Source organism: Eretmochelys imbricata, chromosome 6, assembly GCF_965152235.1.
Source record: "Eretmochelys imbricata isolate rEreImb1 chromosome 6, rEreImb1.hap1, whole genome shotgun sequence".
NCBI lineage: Eukaryota > Metazoa > Chordata > Testudines > Cheloniidae > Eretmochelys > Eretmochelys imbricata.
In genome coordinates, this window is record NC_135577.1 from 15200393 (window position 1) to 15217695 (window position 17303).

The 17303-nt window shown below is 49.8% G+C and overlaps 1 protein-coding gene across 2 annotated transcripts in view; it reads right to left on the reverse strand.

Annotated features, from left to right (window-relative positions):
- LOC144267148 (NACHT, LRR and PYD domains-containing protein 12-like) overlaps positions 1–17303 on the reverse strand; it is a 355964-nt gene that overhangs the window by 208945 nt on the left and 129716 nt on the right. For both annotated transcript variants that reach the window (XM_077820865.1, XM_077820864.1), the window contains one exon: positions 460–630. In XM_077820865.1, the coding sequence (XP_077676991.1) occupies positions 460–630 (171 nt within the window). The remainder of the gene's footprint in view (positions 1–459; positions 631–17303) is intronic.

Consider the following 17303-nt stretch of genomic DNA (forward strand, 5'->3'; position numbering starts at 1 on the left):
GGTGGGGCTGATTTACACCAGGCCCACCATCGCCTGGTGGGGAAGTGCTTGACCTGGCGAGACAAAGGAGATGCCTTGCCACACTATTCCCCAAGCCACAGAAGAACCTTTCTTGGGAGAGGTACAGAGAACTCTTGGTAGATAACTGTTACTCACTGCATGGTAGTCATTCCAGGAGGACTTATGCCAGTGTGGTTGGAGAAGTGGAAAACAGGACATATTGGTATAATTAAGATTATACCTGGGCTCTGGCTATTGGGCCGTGCTGCCCTGTAGCAAAGGGCTGCTACATACTCTGGCTATTGGGCCACACTGGCTGTGTGACATAGACTCTGGCTATTAGACCATGCTATCCTGTAGTGAAAGGTTACTGAACTCTAGCTGTTCAGCCATGCTGCCGTGGAGATGGGGGCAAGTGCCTTTGCCCTAGGCCTTGGACTGTAGCCAAATGTTACTTACTTCAGTCTCTGTAATTTGCAGTTCGGGTGTTTCAATCCCTCACACAGCAGCCGCACTCCGGAATCTCCCAGAGAATTACCCCCCAGGATCAGCTCTGTCAGCCTCTGGCTGGTTGTGAGAACATCTGCAAGATCCCCACAGGCAGCGGCTGTGACACGGCACGACTCCAACCTGCAGGAGAGAGAACGCAGAAAAGGGGCATCACGGTGTGACCGGGCTCGTCACAGCTGGTCTGACAGATGGCCCCACCCACAAGCCCCTCTCTCTGACCAATCAGCATCCAGGAGGATACAGACTCCGTCCCAAGCTCCACCCCTTGTCCAGTGAGAGACCAGCAGTGGGTGGGACTTCCTGTCTAAATTCTACCCCTTGCCTTTTACCCTTCACCAATCAACAGGAAGAATGATCAAACCTCTGCCACTGACCAATGAGGAATAAGGTTTGGGGTAAGAGTTCCTTCAGAAGCACCACCCCCTCACCCTTTCCACTGACCAACCAGAATTCAGAATGAGTAAAAAGTTGTCCTTTAAGTCCTTCCCACTCAGCTCTTGACCAATCAGGTTGGATTTGGAACTGATCAGCCCTGGGATGGTGCGACCCAATCGGAGCAGCCCCATCGCTCCAGGGAGGTTGTAGGGGGAGCCCTCCCTCCCCCCCGGCAGCTGGGCCAGGCTCAGAGCAGGCGGAGCTGGGAGATCCTGACCCTCCGCACCCCCAGCACTAGCTCTGCTGCTCCCCTGCAGGACACAGACGTCTCCTGTCTCTGCCCCCAGCTCTGAGCCTCAGGCCTGGGGAGGGGAGGCAGCTGCGAGGCCCAGCAGGGGCAGCATCACACCCACCTTCCTCTGAGACCAGGGACTGAAGCGGGGGAGACAAAGAGGAGAAGATCCCCCTGGCAGGGGGTTTCCCAGGGTTTGGGGAAGGAAGAGTCCCTGAAAGGAGGGCGACTGTGTGACCCTGTTATAAGGTTGCCAGGTGTCTAGTTTTTTTACTAGAAAGCCCAGTTGAAAGGGGACCTGTACAGCGTCAGATGTACTGACCGGACACAAAAAGTCCAGTTACTGCAGGTGCTGGGGAGGGTGGAGGGAGGTGACGGGTTGTCAACCCACGCCAGGCCCTGCTCATTCAAGGCCTCCTCCTCCATTCATCTTGTGGGCAGGCAGGCTCCGCATCATGGGCTGCAGCTCCTGTCCCAGCCCTGGGAGCACAGGGAGCCAAGTTCGGGGTTGGGGAGTGGGGAGGGATGAGGAGGTGGAGAGGATTGAGTGATGAGGAAGGGGGAGGGGGAAGAGCAGCCAGCAATGGCGGGGAGGCTGGGAGAGGAGTGAGCGGAGTGGCCTCCAGGGAAGAGGTGGAGCAAGGGGAGGATCCACCACTCCTGCTGTACTATCTGTTTGTCGGAAAATAGAAAATTGGCAACCCCACCCTGTTGGTAGGGCTTGTTCCAGAGTCTCTGGGGGGTTTATAAAAACAGAAGTTTTGCTGGTTTCTGTAACTCACCTGCAGTCTGGGCTCCCGATGGAGCTGCCAGCCAGCTGACTGGGTAACCATGGCAGCAGGCCGGCTATGACCATGTGCACCTCAGGGACCACCCCCAAGCAGGGCTGTCTTTGTCCTCCTTCAAGGCCTCACAGCGAGCCCCCTGCACACCCAAGCATGAGCCCTCCCCACCCCAAAAGCTGCTAAATCTTACACACATCAAGACACTCCTCCCACCAGAACTGTCACCTGCACGGCCTCCTTCATCACCTCATTTGCCTTAAAAATATTGTTACTCTGCCAAATAGAGAAGGGAACCCCAAAATTTGGGAGAGAAAAAAGCCCCTGAATTTGTACAAGGGAGAGAAGCCCCCCTGCCTTGGGGAGCCCCCAGGTTCTGTAATGGTTTATAGAACCCCAAGATATTTTGGAGGCAGGAAGAGAGGAGTCTGCAATAGGGGTGGGGGGAGAGATTCTAAGATTGGGTTGAATAAGGGGAGGAAAAAACCAAAACGTTTATGTGGGAATCTTAGGGGATGAACGCTAATTTGGGGAGGGGTGAATAGGAGAGGGCCTCCAAGTTGAAGCAGAAGAGAAGAACCCCACAAAATTTACGGGTTAAAAGAGAGAAGAGAGAGAGGAGACACCTGAGAAGATGAGGAGAAAGAGACCCCATGGCAAGACGATCCCAGTGCCCTGATACGGACACAACCTACTCAGTTCTGAACTAAAATGATGCCAGATTGGAACCTCATGGTACACACACATCTCTTTCCTTTGACAACCCACTAGGGGACTCAGACCCAAATCTCTTCATATCACAATCCCAGCTCTCCCAAGGTGCTCTGATATATTCATTTGCCATTCAATATAGCTGCACTTAACACCATTAATTCAGCTGGACAACATACAGATAATTCTCAATGAGCATTGCCAGCTCTAGGGGGGAAGAGTTACAGTTGCATGGGCATTTACCTTAACTCTGTATTTCCTTATTTTCTGAAATCTGATTTTTGCTGAACTCCATATGCTGGAAGGTCACAAGCTAAAACCGGGCAACCTTAACTCTGTGTTAATTAAGTTTATGCCATTCCATTTAGACTGTAGGATCTTCAGGGCAGAGACTGTCTATGTGTACTGTTTCTCCTTCTTATGACACCAGTGCCCCATTCTGACTTCAGCCTTACCCCTCTGCTGAGCAGTATTAAATGTCCAGGGCCTTGCAGATCAGAGGAGCAATCAGTGATGAGACGTCTGGGTGCACTCTAAGTGTAGCTGTAACTCTTCTGCTGCTCAAGCAGCTCCCTCTCCCCCAAAGCTGCCTTTGCAGAAAACCTTGCATAACCTAAACACTGCATGTCTCCCCAAGACTAAAAGCTTGTTTACATCCTAATAAAAAAGAATTTGGACACGTTTCTAACAGCACCACCTGGGGGCACCTGCAATAACAACATGTCCATTGCCTAGCACAGTGAGGCCCTGATCTCAGCACAGGCATTTTACCACTACTGCAACACATTAATAATAAATAATACTATAATTACTCTAAACAAAATGTGGATTTTTTTCTGCCACCACCAGAGTTGTCAGTGGTCGACTGGAGGAACAGAGAAGCTCATTGGAGCAACTTTACATTGAGATATTGGAACCCAAACAGGAAAACCCCCCCACCAGCATAGTGGTGGCTAATAAGCGCCGCCGCCTGGACTATGAAACTGGTGGGTCACGAACCATGACTAAGGGACAAACACATGGAACATCTGTTTACCAAATCAGTACTGTATTTGGTGCTCAACAGTGAGATGCAAGACCTGTTCACTGGTAAGTTGTGGAAGAGCTTCTGTAAAAGTGCCAAATTTGGTAGCTCAGTGGCCGGAGTGCTTGACTTCAAATTGAAGATTTGGTGAAAGATCTCCTCATGCACATTTGTTTCTACTGTAAACTAAAAAATCACAAACTTAAATCTTTATTTTTAGTCTTTACTTGAAAGTGGTCACAAGTAATTTCTGCAGAAATACGCCTCTTCTCATGTTCTGTTTTGGCACATGCCTCAAACCTGATATTGAGAGTAAGCAAGGTGGAGAAAAATGGATGTTACTTTTAATGAAAGAATCAAAAGACATTATTTGTTTGATTTTTTTACTTAAGTCAGATTAATTTAAATAGGATTTTTATTTAAATTAAATATATTTTGCTTTTAAAACAAACTTATTTAAAATTAAATTTGAAATTATAACATCCTGTGTTAAGGCATACATTTACTATAATCTGTATATAAATAATTTAAATTAAACAAAATGAATTCAAGAAGTATGTGTTTGCCGCTGAACTGGTGGAAGTCATCAGCTCAGCACCTGGAAGCCCTGAGAATACCCTCTCAAGATATGGATCAGTTTCGGAAGCCCCAACTCCCTACCTGTAAGGTTCCTGGCTCACTGTCTGTTCCCAGGGCTTCTAGGTTCCTGGCTCCCCATCAATCCACTAGAGTTGACAGGGAGCCAGAAGTCTAGAAGCCAAGGGAGCCATGGCTGAGCTAAAAGAGTGGTTTTCAACCTTTTTGGTCTCAGGACCCATTTGTAAACCCTGATGGCCTATTGCAACCCAGTAAATAGCTTTAGTGCAAAAATGTCAGGCTTATGAAATATTTCTAGCCCATGATATAGAATACATACATTAATATAATAAGTACTAAATCCAGCAAATATTAAAATACAGCACTTAAGTATGTGTTATATAAATCCTAAGTTCCGAGCAATGCAACCTGTCAGAATGTGTCAAAAGGTTGCATAGGAAACCCTGAGCTGGGGTGGAGGGGAATTTTGTCCTGCCTCTAGGGGGTGAGGGGTCCTGGGGGGTGTAGAGCCCACCATGCACTCACTCCACAGCAGTAGCTCCTGCAGCTTCAGACCCACGGGGCTAACTAGCTCCCTGATCTGGGTGTTGCAACCTGGTGCATGGGGTCACAGTGCCACCACTGAAATTTGAGTGAGCTCCCTGTCATGACAGAAAGTCAACTGGGGTAAACTAGTGATAAGACTTTGAGTGTTTTCAGGATGAAGCAAAATCAGGTCTTCATGGACAACTATTTAGGGAGTAACTGATAATCAGTACTATACGAGGGGGGTGTGTGTGTGTGAGAGAGAGAATCACCGAATCAGGCTTTATCCTGTCTGCAAAGAGAATGGCAGAAAACCTCCCCTCTGCAATCAGCAAGCGATCAGTCTGGTTGCCTGCATCTGTGTGCGTCTCTTCCAAAAACAAAATATCTAACTTTTTCTGGGACAGGAACTCAGAAAGAGCCCTATGTTTTTTAACATCCCTGCGCCCACTAACATTCAGAGAGCCACATACAAAATTATCCCTCAGACCAGTAATCACCAGAAAAAATAAGAAAAAGACCAAAACAGGGGAAAAACCCCAAACCTCAAACAAAACCACCAAGTGTTCCTATATCTGTTAATCCCCAACATTTCCAATGGTCAAAGAGACGTGGGCTTTGGTCACCACTTTATTCAGTCTATACCATGTCTATTTGTCAAACTCAGACACAGAGACACATCTGATATTACATTGAGGAGACAACAGATTAAGATCAGGAAACCAATCTGCCACTTCTACACCACAGAATAGAATCATAGAATATCAGGGTTGGAAGGGACCTCAGGAGGTCATCTAGACCAACCCCCTGCTCAAAGCAGGACCGATCCCCAATTAAATCATCCTAGTCAGGGCTTTGTCAAGCCTGACCTTAAAAACTTCTAAGGAAGGAGATTCCACCACCTCCCTAGGCAACGCATTCCAGGCTTTCACCACCCTCCTAGTGAAAAAGTTTTTCCTGATAGCCAACCGAAACCTCCCCCACTGCAACTTGAGACCATTACTCCTCGTTCTGTCATCTGCTACCACTGAGAACAGTCTAGAGCCATCCTCTTTGGAACCCCCTCTCAGGTAGTTGAAAGCAGCTATCAAATCCCCCCTCATTCTTCTCTTCCGCAGACTAAACAATCCCAGTTCCCTCAGCCTCTCCTCATAAGTCATGTGTTCCAGACCCCTAATCATTTTTGTTGCCCTCCGCTGGACGTTTTCCCATTTTTCCACATCCATCTCGTAGTGTGGGCTGTAGGGTTCATACAAGGTTCATGCGCTTGGCAACATTCAGGGCACACCCGGAGTGTTGTGCAAGAGCTGCGCACACACGGCTCCTCTCAAGGGCATGAACCTTGGAATCTCGCCCAGCTGACATGAACCGTGGGAAGCCTCCCACGGCTCGGCTCAAGGCCCGAGAGCAAGGAATGCGGTAGATAGCAATTGGTAAATAAGAATGTTAAACAAAGCCAGTGTATTCCTTTTTATCTGTTGGAGAATGTAATGCGCGGGGGGAGAAAAGAATAAAGGAGAAGGTGGAAAGCTGACAGGCAGAAGTCCGTTGGCAGACTAGCCTGCTTGCTTGCTAAAAGCTTTGTCCCGTCTTGTCATTGAACCGCAACAACTGGCGCCCAAACGTGGGGCCCTCAGCACTCACCTCGCCCGGCAAGGGTTTCAGACGCGTCACTCATCCGCTTCGCGGATCCCGGTGAGTATTTTTCATTGTGGTAAGTATGGGAAGCTCCCTCTCTGCTTTGCAAGTGCAACACCGTAATGAGCTACAGTATTTGTTGCGTAAGGCTCAGCATGACTGCCCCACTCGAGAACTCACTCTCCTGCTACAGGAGGTAAGTGCCCAATGCCCGGGGTACCCAGAAGCCGGAACCCTTAAGCTAGCGGACTGGGAGCGGTTGGGCCAGACATTGCACAAAGAGCCTCGGGCGCCTGTGCAGGCTTTACATGCCTGGCACCTCTGCCGCGATGCGATACAGCGTGTCGCCTCGGACAGGCCCTCCCTCGCGGGGCTGGTGCTCTCACCACTCCCATCCGCTCCTGCAGCCATCCCCCCTCCTGGCGATGCGACACAGTGTGTCGCCTCGGAAAGACCCTCTCCCGCGCCAATAGAGGGGCTGCTGATCCCGCCACCCCCATCCACTCCTGCAGCCATCCCTCCCCCTGCTTCGCCCCCAGTGCCTCTATTACCACCGCCTCCCTGGCCTTCCCCACCGGAGCCGGTGTGTGATCGCCATCCCCTCGTGGGGCCCCATGCTCTGGGGCCCCCTGAGGGGTCGTCCGCGTCTGCTCAGGGGCTTTCACTGGTGCAACAAATGGTTCACGCAGCGAAGACTCGCTCAGATATTACAGCAGAGGAGCTGACTGATCTGGTCTCAGTTTGTCCGGTGATCTGGCAGGATGATGGCCAGGGCAACCAGGTTGCAAACTGGGTCCGTTTGCCTTACTCGGTGATCAGAGAGGTAAAGAAAGCGATTCGCGAGTTCGGCCTCACTAGCACGTATGTACGCGGTCTCATTGAAGGGCTAAGTACTGGGTACACCCTGATCCCTGAAGATTGGAAGGTGCTGTTGCACATGATGCTGACGCCCAGTCAGTATGTTATTTGGCTTAGTGAGTATCAGCAGATGGCGGAACGCCAAGCCCAGGTATATAGAGAGCAAGGTATCATTTATGAGCACTTGGCAGGGGAAGGTCAGTTTGCTACTGTTCAGATGCAGTCTCAACTCCCTCAGGCCGTCTTCCCCATTATTTCCACCTGTGCCCAGCATGCTTTCCGGAAGGTCCCGGATTCAGGCAAGCCTACCAAAAGCTTTGCCAGTATCCGTCAGGGTGCATCAGAGTCCTTTATGGATTTTACCAACAGATTGCAAGAGGCTATCCTCCGACAGGTGGATAACCCTGCGGCAGCTCAGGAGATTCTGTTAAAAATGGCGGTTGAAAATGCGAACGAGGATTGCCGCCATGCTCTCCAGGCGGCACAAGCCACTGGCATTCTAGAGCTGTCGGACATGCTGTGGGCATGCCAAAACATCGGCACACAAGCACATAAAGCTGGGATTCTGGCCACCGCCCTGCGGAAAAGCGGGAAGGAGGGGAAGCATTGTTACCGCTGTGGTAAGGAGGGTCACTTTCAGCTGGAGTGCCGCTCATCGACAGCGCCCACCTGCCCCTCAAAGAAGTGCCCCAAGTGTCGGAAGGGCTATCACTGGGCTAATCAGTGTCGTAGCGGGTCGGGAAACCGCACGACGGGTCTCCCCCGAACCCAGGGCCAAACGGGGGTGTTCCCCACTCAGACAACTGTTCCTCTGCCTTACAATCCATAGACTCCATGAGGGCGGCGACTGCCGGAAGTGCAGGGCTTGATTTGATTATGCAGGAGGATGCTGATTTTCAGTTGCCGGGGGAGGTTTGCGCCATACCTACACAGGTGATGGGACCTCTCCCTGCCAGATTTGTGGGTCTGGTTCTCCCTCGCTCACACACTGGGAAACAGGGTTTTTTTGTCATCCCAGGGGTCATTGATGCCGATTACAACGGCGTTATTAAGGTTCAGGTATGGACCCATCTTCCGCAGTCGCTCCCGCGTGGACGGTCAATTGCGCAATTGATTTTAGTCCCCATCAGGTGCCAGCCGCAGAGGATCGAGCCCGGGGCAGAGGCGGCTTTGGATCAACGCTGCCTCAGTTGCTGTCTCACAACACGTCCTCTCCACTTGTTTCTCTAACAATGTCGGTCTGCCCCTCAAAACCTCAGTTAACACTTCTCTTAAATAATGTTCCTTTTACAGGGCTGGTGGACACTGGAGCTGACATTACGGTGATTCGTGATCCGGAGTGGCCAGTCGGTTGGCCAACAGTTCCTTCTAAAGAGTTGTGGGGGATCGGGGGTAGCAAACCCGGGTGCCAAAGTTTGTCTTGGGTCACGGTCTCTAAACCAGGAGGCCGTGCCCTTGCTACGATACGCCCTTTTGTGCTCCCTGTCCACCTCAATATTTGGGGCCGTGACTTACTTGTAAAGCTGGACACCACCCTCGATATTAATATATAATGGCCCAAAACCCTCCCCCACCCACCTTGCCCTCCGCATTACCATTGGTATGACAATCCTTAGAGCCCGTATGGATTGACCATTGGCCCCTCCCCCTAGAAAAAGTGAAAGCACTTCATTCACTTGTACAACAATATTTGCATGCACAGCGCTTGGAGACCTTCACTAGTCCTTGGGACTAGCTGCTATTATTTTGGCCTTTCAACTTTTTGCTGATTGTTCCTTTAATTTGATCGTGGACACGCATTATGTTTATCAGGTAATTGATTATTTACCCCTTGCCCTCATTACCCCTCAGGTCGATGCGGATCTTCTTCGCCTGTTTTTGTCCCTACAGTATCTCCTCTCCACTCGTGATTTCCCTTATTTTGTTGCTCATATTCGCAGTCATACCCCTCTGCCTGGGCTACTCACTGAGGGCAAAGCACGCGCCGATCGCGCGTTACGTGGTCAGGTAAATTCCCTTTTTTCTGACCCCATTGAAAGCCATTCCTTTTTTCATCAGTCTGCCTCTGTTTTGGCCCAACAGTTTCACATTTTTGCTGATCATGCACGTTCTATTGTTCGTTCCTGCCCCCACTGTGCCGCTGCTGCCCCTACCTTTTCTTATGCCGTTAACCCCAGAGATACCGCAGTGAATCAGCTGTGGCAAATGGATGTCACTCACGTGCCACAATTCCGCCCCTATTTGTTTTTACATGTTTCCATTGATACCTATTCGGGATTCCTCTGGGCGACCCCACAGCGTGGGGAAGCCACTTCCAAAGTTATTCACCATTTGCTAGCCTGTTTTGCTGTCATGGGTCGCCCGAGCCAGATAAAAATGGATAATGCCCCAGCCTATTGCTCCACAGCCCTCTCCACATTTTGTGCCCAATGTGACATCCATCTCAAACACGGGATCCCTTATAATTCCACAGGCTAAGCTATTGTTGAACATGCAAATCGCACGCTAAAAACCTTGCTTGACAAACAAGGGGAGCTGCGTCTCCGAAACTTAGGAGACATTCAGCAACAATTGCATATTCTTTTGTTTATTTTAAATAATTTAACATTGAATACAGATCAGCAGACCCCCACGGATTGGCATTTTCATAAGTCCGAGGTACTGGAAAGACCGCATGTCTATTACCGTCAGCTGCCCGATCCGCAATGGTTGGGCCCAGTACCTTTAATTACTTGGGGTTGGGGATATGCTGCTGTGTCTCTCCCTGCAGGACCGTTGTGGGTTCCGGCCCGGTGTGTGCGACTGGCACTGAAACAGCATGGCGTGGCACCAGGGGCTGTCGAACCCCATACCGGAGTTTCAGCTGACCCTGGAGGAGGGCACGGTGCCTCCCGGGTCGACAATGGCGGGACGGAGACGGAGGAGATGTAGTGTCCCAAGCCAGCCCGTGACATGGGGAGCAGTAAAAGCATTGGTCACCGTGGCTCAACGAAGACTGGCAGCAAACCAACAGCCAGAGACTCCTGAGACTTTGTTTGTGGCAATTCTCGACCAAATTACTGCTAATTCTGTATTGATTGTATGCCTTTTGTGCCTGCTTTTTCCTGTAGGGGTTGGCTCGGGAGCGCTTCCTCCATTACGGGCCCGAATGACATATAACCTATGGGAAAGATTGGCTTCAATAGTAAATGTTACCCACTTTTGTTTATTTGATTTTGTAGCAGCTGAAGAATTGTTAGGGACGTGCCTTATTCCAGTATGTCATCACCCTGAGGAAATAGGGAATGAGACGATGCTCGCTGCTTACGCGAACCTCTCTTCCCAGTACTCTAGCATGGCTAATTGGGGCCCGGCCAATTACACTTTACCTTCTTAAGCTTATTTTTTGCTGTTGTTGTGTGCAATGTATTTCCTTTTTGTTAAGGCTTTGTCGAGAACCGCCCTGGCAGGCTCCACGAGTTATGACCTTGTCTGTCTGGGAGTTAATTGGCTCGCAAAAGCAAATTGATGGCTACCATGAGATGGCCGAGCACAAATAAACAAAAAAGGAGGGGATGTAGGATTCATACAAGGTTCATGCACTTGGCAACATTCAGGGCACACCCGGAGTGTTGTGCAGGAGCTGCGCACACACAGCTCCTCTCAAGGGCATGAACCTTGGAATCTCGCCCAGATGACATGAACCGTGGGAAGCCTCCCACGACTCGGCTCAAGGCCCGAGAGCAAGGAATGCGGCAGATAGAAATTGGTAAATAAGAATGTTAAACAAAGCCAGTGTATTCCTTTTTATCTGTTGGAGAATGTAATGCATGGGGGGAGAAAAGAATAAAGGAGAAGGTGGAAAGCTGACAGGCAGAAGTCCGTTGGCAGACTAGCCTGCTTGCTTGCTAAAAGCTTTGTCCCGTCTTGTCATTGAACTGCAACAGTGGGGCCCACAACTGGACACAGTAGTTCAGATGAGGCCTCACCAATGTCAAATAGAGGGGAATGATCACGTCCCTCGATCTGCTGGCAATGCCCCTACTTATACATCCCAAAATGCCATTGGCCTTCTTGGCAACAAGGGCACACTGTTGACTCATATCCATCTTCTTGTCCACTGTAACACCTAGGTCCTTTTCTGCAGAACTGCTGCCTAGCCATTCGGTCCCTAGTCTGTAGCGGTGCATGGGATTCTTCCTTCCTAAGTGCAGGACTCTGCACTTGTCCTTGTTGAACCTCATCAGATTTCTTTTGGCCCAGTCCTCCAATTTGTCTAGGTCCCTCTGTATCCTATCCCTACCCTCCAGCGTATCTACCTCTCCTCCCAGTATAGTGTCATCTGCAAACTTGCTGAGGGTGCAATCCACACCATCCTCCAGATCATTTATGAAGATATTGAACAAAACTGGCCCAAGGACTGACCCTTGGGGCATTCCACTTGATACCAGCTGCCAACGAGACATGGAGCCATTGATCACTACCAGTTGAGCCCGACAATCTAGCCAACTTTCTATCCACGTTATAGTTCACCTTATAGACCTTGTCTGTGAAGACCATGGCAAAAAAAAGCATTGAGTACTTCAGCTTTTTCCACATCATCTGCCACTAGGTTGCCTCCCCAATTCAGTAAGGGTCCCATAGTTTCCCTGACCATCTTCGTGTTGCTAACATACCTGTAGAAACCATTCTTGTTACCCTTCACATCCCTTGCTAGCCTCAACTCCCATTGTACTTAGGCCTTCTGATTACACCCCTGCATGCTCTAACAATATTTTTATAGCCCTCCCTAGTCATCTGTCCAAATTTCCATTTCTTGTAAGCTTCCTTTTCGTGTTTAAGCTCACCAAAGATTTCACTGTTAAGCCAAGCTGGTCACCTGCCATATATACTATTCTTTCTGCACATCGGAATGGTCTGTGCCTGTGCCCTCAATAAAGCTTTTTTAAAATACAGCCAGCTCTCCTGGACTCGTTTCCCCCTCATATTAGCCTCCCAGAGGATCCTGCCCATCAGTTCCCTAAGGGATCAAAGTCTGCTTTTCTGAAGTCCAGGGTCCATATTTTGCTACTCTCCTTTCTTCCTTTTGTCAGGATCCTGAATTCATGGTCACTGCTGTCCAAAGCAGCAGGTCAAGAGGAGCACAGCCCCTAGTTGGTTCCTCCAGCACTTGCACCAGGAAGTTGTCCCCAACATTCTCCAAAAACTTCCTGGATTGTCTGTCCACTGCTGTATTGCTCTCCCAGCAGATGTCATTGTTATTGAAGCTCCTCTTTAGAATGAGGGCCTGTGATCTGGAAACTTCAGTTATTTGTCCGAAGAAAGCCTCATCTACCTCATCCTCTTGTCTATAACAGACGCCCACCACAACATTTTTTTTTTACTTCCGCTTTCATTTCCTCACTTTTGGCTGCTGGTACCCAGTAGAGCCTCATTGTTACTCTGGCTCAGGGGTTCATGATGATGTGGTGATATGTCTTGGTTATTCAACCTGGTTTTGTCGAGAACACATCTTGGTTCCAGAAGATCAGTTCAGACACCTCATTCTTCTAGTCTGGTGTTAAATCGGGAGACACCCTCACCTGTTCGGAGGGTTTGTTCTCCTGGGGTAGGTCTTTTCAGACAGCTGCACATGCCTCTTGTGCATGCCAGGATTTCAGAAGGTTGACATGATATATTTGCTCTTGTTTCCGACATCCAGTTGTCACACCTTGTAATTTACCTCCCCTATGGATTCAACTATTTCATAGGGTCCTTGCCACTGGGCCAAAAGTTTACTCTGTGTCGTGGGCACCAATGCGATTACTCGGTCTCCAGGTTGGAATTGCCAAACTTTGGCTTGGCGGTTCTAATGAGCTCGTTGGGCCTCTTGGGCCTTCTCTAGGTGCTCCTGCACAATGGAAGTGACCCACGCTATCCGGTGCCTCATTTGTAACACATGCTCGATTACATTCTTCCCCTCATTGTGCTCCTCCAAAATTTCCTTGGCTATGTCCAAGATGCCCCGGTGCTGGTGCCCATTTTTATAGCTCTGAGGGAGAAAACCCAGTTGAGGCCTGAGGTACCTTCTGGATGGCAAATATAAGGTATGGTAGTAGGGTGTCCCAGTCCTTCCCGTCTCGACTTACCACCTTCCTTATAGTAGACTTGGGGGTACAGTTGAACCTTTCTACCAGCCCATTGGTCTGTGGATGATAGACCAAAGTCCTCAGGGTATGTATATGGAGTAGGGGAGGAGGTGACCAGCCCTCTGTGGAGAAAGAAGTGGTTCGGGACTATTTAGAAAAGCTGGATGTGCACAAGTCCATGGGACCGGATGAGTTGCATCCGAGAGTGCTAAAGGAGTTGGCGGATGTGATTGCAGAGCCATTGGTCCATTATCTTTGAAAACTCATGGCAATCCGCGGAAGTCCCGGATGACTGGAAAAAGGCTAATGTAGTGCCCATCTTTAAAAAAGGGAAGGAGGAGGATCCTGGGAACTACAGGCCAGTCAGCCTCACCTCAGTCCCCAGAAAAATCATGGAGCAGGTCCTTAAGGAATCAATTCTGAAGCACTTAGATGAGAGGAAAGTGATCAGGAACAGTCAGCATAGATTCACCAAGGGCAAGTCATGCCTGACTAATCTAATTGCCTTCTATGATGAGATAACTGGTTCTGTGGATGAAGGGAAAGCAGTAGACCAGGTGTTCCTTGACTTTAGCAAAGCTTTTGACACTGTCTCCCACAGTATTCTTGTCAGCAAGTTAAAGAAGTATGGGCTGGATGAATGCACGATAAGGTGGGTAGAAAATTGGCTAGATTGTCAGGCTCAATGGGTAGTGATCAATAGCACCATGTCTAGTTGGCAGCCAGTATCAAGCAGAGTGTCCCAAGGGTCGGTCCTGGGGCCGGTTTTGTTCAATATCTTCATAAATGATCTGGAGGATGGTGTGGATTGCACCCTCAGCAAGTTTGCAGATGACACTAAACTGGGAGGAGAGGTAGATACTCTGGAGGGTAGGTATAGGATACAGAGGGACCTAGACAAATTGGAGGATTGGGCCAAAAGAAATCTGATGAGGTTCAACAAGGACAAGTGCAGAGTCCTGCACTTAGGATGGAAGAATTCAATGTACCGCTACAAACTAGTGACCGAATGGCTCGGCAGGAGTTCTGCAGAAAAGGACCTAGGAGTTACAGTGGACGAGAAGATGGATATGAGTCAACGGTGTGTCCTTGTTGCCAAGAAGGCCAATGGCATTTTGGGGTGTATAAGTAGGGGCATTGCCAGCAGATCGAGGGACGTGATCATTCCCCTCTATTTGACATTGGTGAGGCCTCATCTGGAGTACTGTGTCCAGTTTTGGGCCCCACACTACAAGAAGGATGTGGAAAAATTGGAGAGAGTCCAGCGGAGGGCAACAAAAATGATTAGGGGACTGGAACACATGACTTACGAGGTGAGGCTGAGGGAACTGGGATTGTTTAGTCTACAGAAGAATGAGGGGAGATTTGATAGCTGCTTTCAACTACCTGAAAGGTGGTTCCAAAGAGGATGGATCTAGACTGTTCTCAGTGGTAGTGGATGACAGGACAAGGAGTAATGGTCTCAAGTTGCAGTGGGGGAGGTTTCGGTTGGATATTAGGAAAAACTTTTTCACTAGGAGGGTGGTGAAAGACTGGAATGCGTTACCTAGGGAGGTGGTGGAATCTCCTTCCTTAGAAGTTTTTAAGGTCAGGCTTGACAAAACCCTTGCTGGGATGATTTAATTGGGGATTGGTCCTGCTTTGAGCAGGGGGTTGGACTAGATGACCTCCTGAGGTCCCCTCCAACCCTGATATTCTATGATTCTATGATCCTTCATTAGTTTTGACATAAATGGGGTTCCTTGGTCCGTCAGTATCCCTTTCAGTAGCCCCACTCGGGCAAAATCCCCACTAGCTCTTTGGCTATTGTTTTAGAGGGCAGGGGACGGCTTCTGGATACCATGTAGCATAGTCCAGAACAACAAGTATATATGGGTGGCCGCAAGTAGTCTTCTCTAGGGGTCCCACTAGATCCATGGCTATTCACTCAAATGGGACCTCTATGATGGGAAGGGGTACCAAAGGTGCCCTCGAGTGGGGACGGGGACTGTGCAGCTGACACTCTGGGCAGGAAGTGCAGTATCTCCGCACTTCTTCGTGCACCCTGGCCCAGAAGAACCTTCGAAGGACCCATGCCAGGGTCTTCTCTACCCCTAAATGCCCCCCAAAAAGATGACTATGGGCGAATTTTAATACAGCCTTCTGGTGTTTGCCAGGTACTAGGAGCTGCTCTACCTTCTGACCCTGTACTGGTGCAACCCAGTACAGGAGATCCTTCTTTATGATGAAGTAGGGGCCGGGTCCCTGGGTTCTCCCTTCCACGGGGACCCCATCTATTTCTGTTACCTCATTCCTAATGTTGTCATACCTTGGATCTTCGGCTTGGTCCCATCCAAAATTTTCCCTCCTGGGGCTAGTCTGCCCTAGTTCTAGGGGGCTGGTTTCTGTTGCTTCTGCCGGTTCATAGGCATTAGGGTTGGGGTCTAGCTCAGGTGCTTCTTCCTCCTGGGAGGCCTCCTTTCCAGCTGTCTGGGTCCGCCTACCTACGAGAGCGACCCTCTGGCTTTGGGTCAGTACTCGGGCTCCCAAGGCCTCAGCTGCCCTTCTTTCCCTTTTTGTCTTTCTGCCCTACCTGGGGGTGGAGAACAAATCTGGGGATATTTTGGAGAAGATTGGGGGTTGACAGTCCACTGTGGATGCCTCACTAGCTTCAGGGTCCCTCCCTTACTCCCAGAGAGGATGTTGGAGGAAGTCACAAAATTCCGGGAAGTCCCTCCCTATTATACAGGGTATGGGAGTTTAGGGGCTACACCCACTATCATCTCTGTAATGTTCCCTTGGATCTCAATTTTTACTGGGATGGTGGGGTAATAATCAACCGTCCCATGGATGCACGTTATCCCCATACATTTGGCCTGCAACAGCTCACTACACTTCACGAGCTTCCCTGAGATGAGTTTGATAGCACTCCCTGAATCAACTGGTGCCGTAGTCTCTACCCCATTTAGTTTCACTGGTCTGGTATACATATGTGGGGTTAGTTCGACCCCCACAAGGTAGATTAGGGAGCATGGATCTGCCCAGTTCCCCAGGTTACACTGCATAGGCTTCTCAGTATCGGGGCACTGTGCAGCTATGTGTGCCCACTTCCTGCAGGCATAACATCTGTATGGGGCCCTAGGCATTCCCCGGTCTCTCAGTTTGGGCAGTCTAACACCACAATCCTCTTCACCCTCAGTGCTCCGACTTTTTCTTGCCTCCAGTGGACCTTCAGCCCCTCTCTTTTCCACCTGGGCCTTCCTGGGGGCCCAGTCACCTGAGCTCTGGGGGTTGGTGCCGCTAGTTTAACTCGAGGTGCCTCTTCCTTAGCTGGTCGGGTCAGTTCCCTCACCATCCTTCACCTCTCTACCAGTGCAACAACCTTGTCCTAGGTGGAGGGGTCGTTCTGGCTTACCCAGGTGCTAAGATCAGGCGGTAGTACCCTCATGTATCAGTCGATGACCAAAACCTCAAGTATCTCTTCTGGGCTCTGGGACTCGGTTTGTAACCACTTTTGTGTGAGATGGAGGAGGTCATATAGTTGTGACCTTGGGGGTTTGTTTTCCTGGTACCTCCACTCATGATACCGCTGGGCCCGCATTGTGGTAGTTACCCCAGATCTGTCCACGATCTCTGCTTTCAGCTGGGGGTAGTCTGCCGCAGCCTCTTCAATCATATCATAGTAGGCCTTCTAGGCGTCCCCAGATAGGAATGGGGAGAGAATGCCAGACCACTGTTCTCGAGGCCAGCCTCCGACAGGGCTGTCCTCTCAAATGCCAGGAGGTATGCCTCTACGTCATCCTCCCATGTCATTTTCTGCAGGCAATTGCTGGCCCATATGACCCGCGTCCCATCATGGCTGAGGTTCAGCACCGTAAGGGCCTTCACCTGGCTTACCAGTTCCT